This window comes from Morone saxatilis, unplaced genomic scaffold (genome assembly GCF_004916995.1).
Source record: "Morone saxatilis isolate NCDOM2014 unplaced genomic scaffold, NCSU_SB_2.0 Contig8, whole genome shotgun sequence".
Taxonomy (NCBI): Eukaryota; Metazoa; Chordata; class Actinopteri; family Moronidae; genus Morone; species Morone saxatilis.
Window position 1 is genome coordinate 12853782 of NW_023340257.1, and position 6595 is coordinate 12860376.

The window sequence follows — 6595 nt, forward strand, 5'->3', positions numbered from 1 at the left end:
CTCTCTCTCTCTCTGCCTCTCTGTGTCAGCCTCACTCTGTCTGTCTGCTATTCTTTGCTCTTCCAGGCCAGCATTACCTCGAGTAAGATGATGAATATTTTATGAGCTCATTTGGTACAAATGCCTTTAGCTCTTATCACAGACTTATAAAGGGATTGGAAGCAGTACAAAAGACATTATCCAGGTTTGGTTACAGCATTATCTGGATAGTGATTGCACACTTGCACCATTCTTTCATTTTACATGAAGATGAATCTTCATCCCATCAAGCATATTGCCTTAGCTCTTTCAGCACATTATCAAGAAAATGAAGCTATGCCTATATTTAGGATTTGTGGTTTAAAATATGTTTTTTGAGGCATCTGTACTCAGTAGAGGAATGCATGGTGGGGTATTTTTTGCGAGGGTAATTATCCAAGTATTTACTTTGGTTTCATCTTCACTATCATCATCAGCTAAAAACTACTTGGTGTTTCAGACACTTCATGTGTCAAATGCAAGCTTAGGCAGCACAGAAGGTTGCTACCAGTCAGTAAGAAAGATTGATAGCATAGTTGGCCTTGCTACCTGTCCTCTTTAGCATATTTTTCATAAATTACCTAATTTGCCTGTGACAACATCTTAAACACTTTGACGGCCAACTGAGGTTTAAAATCAATGTTTAGATCAATGCACTGTCTGGTCTAAAAATGTTACCATCATTTAGTGCATGTCAAACTGCAGGTGAAATCCAAGTTTCAGGTTTATTTGAGATTTTAATATACACACTGGAGTAAGTTCAGCAGGTTTCCAGTCTTGTCTCTCCATTTCCATCTGAATATTTTATGGGAAACACAATGCAGGAAGCATAAATATCAGTGCCCTGAATCATGTACAAATTGCAAGAGCGTGCAGACCTATTTATTAGCTATACAAACTGTTCATTTTAAGAATATGTTAAAAAGCCAGGAAGTCTGTTGCCTGTATGGACTTAACTAGACACAGTAGTAGGTAGGATTGAGTAGTGTTCATATCGTTATGGGGGAAGAGTAAGGTGGAATTTAATTTCTTGTAGTATGGTCATAGAAGACTTTTTCTAAATATCAAACCTAAAGTTCAAATGTCTCGTCTGTCATACTAAATGTGTTGCTTTGTTGTTACACCAACAAAACTAAAATAAATAAAGCAGTTTGGATGTTTTATGCCTTTGAATCTGTTCTGCCGTGTTCAACAGTACGCACCTCAATCTTTAAAAGGATCCTCTTTTTCTCACTTCTGTTTTAATGGAATCTATAAACATTGAAACAGCGAGTGGAGTTATGTATTCTGTGCTCTCTACAAAGGCTGGTCAGATTTAATGGCCTCTGCTATAGTGCTTGATAAAAGATACTGAAACTAGAGATTGTGTGTGTCTTTTCTCTGAAATTATTAGAATAGTTATTACCGTAACAAAAAAAATTCCACCATGATTAAGGTTTACATTCTATGATAAAAGTCAAGTGAAAATTTTGACAACATGAAATTAAACGTATTATAAATTCTTACATAAATTATATATAATGACACTGTGCCCCAGGCTAGCCTTGTGTACTCTACTGGAGCAACATGCTTCGGAGATGTAGAGGAGAATAAAAGGCTGTTAGGATGAATTGAATTGAACTTTCTTGAATAAAAATTATGGATAAAATCTATTAGACAAAAAAGCAGTTTTATTCTCACTCTCTGAAATCAGTAGAAGTTCTAACAACTGCTTATTAGTCTCAGAATGCGATATTTAAAGTACACAGCATCTGCACTGTATTTCCTACAGATATATAAATGTAAGTGAAGGAAAATTAGGAACCATCCAGAGTTACTTGAAGACAATAATACATTTTCTCAAAGTATATTCTTCTCAAAGACAAACCAATGCATTAAAGCTTTCCATCTTGTGAAAATGCAAAAAAAAGAGCTCTTACTATCTTCTCTATACACTTTCCTGCACATTTGTTTTTGTCTCTCCTGTCTTGTAGCATACTTTCAAATACAGAAGCAAGAGCATCTGGAATTCCCTACAGTGATATTAGATGATTATTGGCCTCTTCTCTGCTGTTTTCCTCTTTCTGAAGAGTTCTCAGAGGACGAGAGAGCGAGAACAGTTGAGGCAAGAAGCTGCCTCCATACTAATGAGCTGTTGAAGGCTGTTCTCAAAACTGGCTCCTCCAGACAAACTGGCCTCATTAACACGTCGCATCAAAATCCTTCAGACAGAAGATGCATCAAGATAGAGACAAGACTGTGCTCCCAGCAAACAGAACTAATAAGGATTGGAAAATTGATTGGAAGTATTTACTCATTTCATAAGCTAGGCACAGTTTTATCTGTATTGGCATATTTGTTACCTTTGGTAAATATGTCACATATTTTTGGTAATTAAAAGTAGCATTGCACACCAGACCAATCAGTTCTCTCAGCTGATGGTACTTATTTTTGTTTTCCTGGGTAATTCTGAATAAAAAGTAGCAAACAGTTGCAATATGCATATAACAACACAATAAGTAACTACTCTTTGTCAATTCAAATGGATCTCACATATGTGTCATCACTTTGGCTGTGGCACTTTTTAAAGAGCACCATCATTTTTAACGTTTTACGTCTGCTTCTGTAGGACAAAACAAAACAAAAAACCTGGTCAGAATTCCAAAGTTTTCTTCCTGCAGTATCTCTCTGCAGTATCTGCCTGTCTGTCTTCGGGTTGTCTGTCCCATACGTCCCATACTTGTGAACATGATATCTCAGGAAGGCCTTGAAGGAATTTCTTCAGATTTGGCTCAAACATTCACTTGGACTCAAGGGTGAACTGATCAGAATTTGGTGGTCAAAGGTCAAGGTCACTGCGACTTCACAAAACATGTGTTTGGCCATAACTCAAGAATTCATATGCTAATTATGAAAAACATTCACATGAATGTCTAACAGAATAAAATGACGAATAAGGACTTTTTATGTCCCGAAGGTCAAATGTCAGCTTCACAGTGATATCATAATGTCAGCACCATAACTTGGGAACAGAAGGGGAGATTGTGACCATATGCCACAGTTTGTAGGACACTGAACTAGTGACACTTTCGACTCAAAGGTCAAAGGTCAATGTGACCTCAAAAGAGGTTTTTAATTGTAATTAAAGAATTAATTGAGCGATTGCAGATTTCCCACACATGCTGACTGGAACCACACAGTGAATAAACAATAACTAATACAGTACAGGCTTTCATATTTCCATCTCATCCATTCTGCCTTTGACTTACCGCCTCACATACTGAATCATGTGACTGCAAACAACATATTGAAGTGCGCCTAGCTAATGGTGACCCTGTGAGTGAGTGAGTTTCCCCTACATCTCACAGAGAGCTGTCGCATCCAAAAGTTCCAGGAGAAAAAAAGCACTTCATTTTGTAAAGCTATATTCTTCAAGAATCCATCTTTACTCGGTAATCAATTAATGTATGTTCAGTGGAATCAAAGTGATAACTTCCACAAAAAATACACTTTTCAGTATACGGTTTTATTCAGTTCCTTCCAACTGTTATTTGTTGTTCACCACATACATTATATGAGCCTGGACGGACGTGGATGTAAACTGCAACTTGAGTGGTTGGCGGAGGCATACAACCCTGGGGCACTAATTATAGTTCTGTGTACCTTTCTGTCTGTTTTATTGATTAGAGCTGTACATCCGGATTGTCTGAGGTTATACAGTCTATCTACCAGTGATCTGTACTCACACCACTGGCTGCTTATTCTATTGACTCAAGAGTGCATAGATGGCTGTATATGAATGGCCATGCTTTTAACTTTTCTCCTATTTAGTCTGGTATGTTTATGGTCTTACAGCAACAGCAGCAGTCAAGGTTGGTTTTTCCTTTTAGCATTTGTCTGGTGCTGCTAATGTTAAAAAAAAAATGGAGGCACTTAAAGGGCTCAGGTCTTTATTGATCAAAGCCAAGAAGTCTGTCTTGAAAGTGTGTCTGTTTGTCTGACTGCACGTCTCTATGGGAGGGAGCTATCAGTCTGCATTGTCAGCATCAATAAGAAAGGAAAGGGGAGGATAATGAAAGAGGAAATTGATGAAAATGGTGAGATTCCACTGGAAAAAAAAAGAGAGGATCAGTGATCAAAGAGAGTTGAGGAGGCGAGACAGATTGAATGTAAATCTCTGTGGCTTCCCTACTGGTGGTTATAGCATCATCACATTTTCTCATTAGGAGAGAACACATCACATGTCCAGTGCTCACACCTCATTAAAATAAGGTTTTGATGATTTGACATTTAGGAGACTACATGACACAGATTCAACACATTTTGGGTTGCAAATCCAGTTCATGTCCTCACTCTGTCACTGAACTGCGCTGCATGTGATCTAATACAGCAGAAAAGGTGAAATAAATAAATAAAATTACAGTTTTTCCAGCGAACATTTGATTTAAAATGGCTATGAGTTTGACATTGAGTAATTTAAAACATAACTGTGCACTGAGAGAAGTGTATCATTTGTAGAGAGTTTTTTATTGTCATGTTTGCTTCATTATACCAGTTCACTTGAGGTCCTTCTGCCAGCATCAGTTAAAAAAACATTATATATGAGGAATAGCTCCCATCTGGGTGCTTCCTGTATATATATATGGTGTCTGCTAATTGTGAATTATATTGTTATTGACTTTTGTCTTGTTTGTGTATTTGTTTTCAGCATCACAGCTAAAAAGTATTTTCGTCTGTCTCTTCATCTGTCAACATAAGGGGCTTATTTTCAGTCACTGGCTTCTAATAGGGCCATTTGTTTTTTGTGGCCATCGTAGCTTCTCCCTCGGGGTTGGAAGTGGAGGGTGAAAGGAGTGAGTTGCAATCTGCAACCACACCGCTGGATGCCACTAAATCCCCTACTCACTGGACCTTTAAATGAAAAGGCACCCAAATATCCAAAAGGTCCTTTTTTAAGACTGCTCCGAGGAAAACTGTGTACGTCAGTAAAATATTAGATTTTCTTAACATTCCTAACCCCTTCTCTCTCTCCAAAGACAATAAAGTTGAAAGCTGAGGCTCGGTTGGACCTTCTGCGGCAAGTGGGGGTTGCTGTGGATACCTGGCTAAAGAGCGCCATGAACCAGGTGTGTTTATATGTGTGTGTTTTATGTGTGTGTGTGTGTGTGTGCATGTGTAAGCCTCTCCTTTTCTTTGGCTGACTTGTTTCATGCAGTGCTAGTGTAAAACAGTGTGCGATACGTGTTTGTGAGTGCATTCATACCTGCAACTCTTGAAGTGTGTGTGTGTGTTAAATCCTTTCACGCATGAACTCCAGTTTGTGTAGTGCAGTATGTGCCCGTTAGCCAACTGTGTGTAAACCCGCTTCACTCTCTCTGTGCATGCTGTAGGTGATGGAGGAGCTGGAGAATGAACGCTGGGCCAGCTACACTTCCCACGATCCCTCACTGTCGGTGAGACAACCTCCCCTCACTGTGCATGCGTTGCTGCTTTCTTGCCAAGCCAGCAGATCTTGTCCTGTTTTCACAAAGACAGAGCATTTATTAATGAAATTTGAAAACATTGGAGGAATTAATGAGCAACAAAACCGTAGACATAACATAAACCCTATGCTAATACTTGAATAAGTACAATTCATGCATAAATAGTTTTTGTCAGCAATTTTCGACTTGGCAAGAAAGTGCAATTCTCACACATACACCACGCAACTTTTCACCAACATAAGTCGAAGCTGGTTTGTCTTCCATACACGGGGGCCTCTGTTACGCACTTTAAATGAAAACCACCAGACCACTGAACTGTGTCACTGTATATTAGTCATACATCTACAATTGGCTCATCTGTCTTACCAGCAGTTTGTCTTCTTGCACTACACAAACACCTCACTCAATTCCCCTTGAGGCAAATTTGAAGTTTGTGATGTTGGGCTACATAAATAAAGTTTGACTTGAGTTGAATTCAGTACACTCAAAAGTATAATATTAAATTGTTTCAAACTGACTCATAATCATAGACTTTTCATCCTTTATGATTTCATTATAAGTGAAAACCACCCAGCTAGAACAATTCTCCTGACAAATCACTTCCTGAATGATGTAAATTGCAAGATAATTGACCTCAGCCCTGCTGCCTAATCATCTGTCACGCCAGTTACAGCCTCTTAAAACGCCCCACTTCCCAACTGGAATACTGATGTAGTTTTTATTTTATGACCTTTAGCTTTAATGGCAAGATAGACTGAGTACAGATCTGAAGCCTGAAGGGACGTTTTCTATCACCTCATAGTATTTATGATTGTGTGTATGTACTGTATGCATGTCAGGGGAGAGGAGGTGGACTCCGGGCAGTTTTACATCAGCCTTCCTTTGTTACTGGCAGTAGTAGGTTGTCGTTTTTCTTACACAATCCACTAAAAACAAATGTCTCCGTACACTAAATAAGTAGAGCTGAAACAAAGGGAAACAGCTAGCTCACTCTGTACAAAGGTAAAAGTTGATCCTTTTCTTCAAATTTAATTTGATAAGCTGACATGCCGCACTGAATGCATCCTTTAATGATGCACAATCAATAATGCAGCCTAATGTGCTTTGTCCTTGTG

General features: G+C 38.6%; 1 protein-coding gene across 1 annotated transcript in view; it reads left to right on the top strand.

Moving 5' to 3' along the window:
- Positions 1-6595, top strand: part of LOC118342021 (F-BAR and double SH3 domains protein 2-like) — a 32439-nt gene that overhangs the window by 21946 nt on the left and 3898 nt on the right. Inside the window, exons 11-12 of the mRNA XM_035680450.1 lie at positions 5034-5123; positions 5388-5450. Of these exons, the coding sequence (XP_035536343.1) occupies positions 5034-5123; positions 5388-5450 (153 nt within the window). The remainder of the gene's footprint in view (positions 1-5033; positions 5124-5387; positions 5451-6595) is intronic.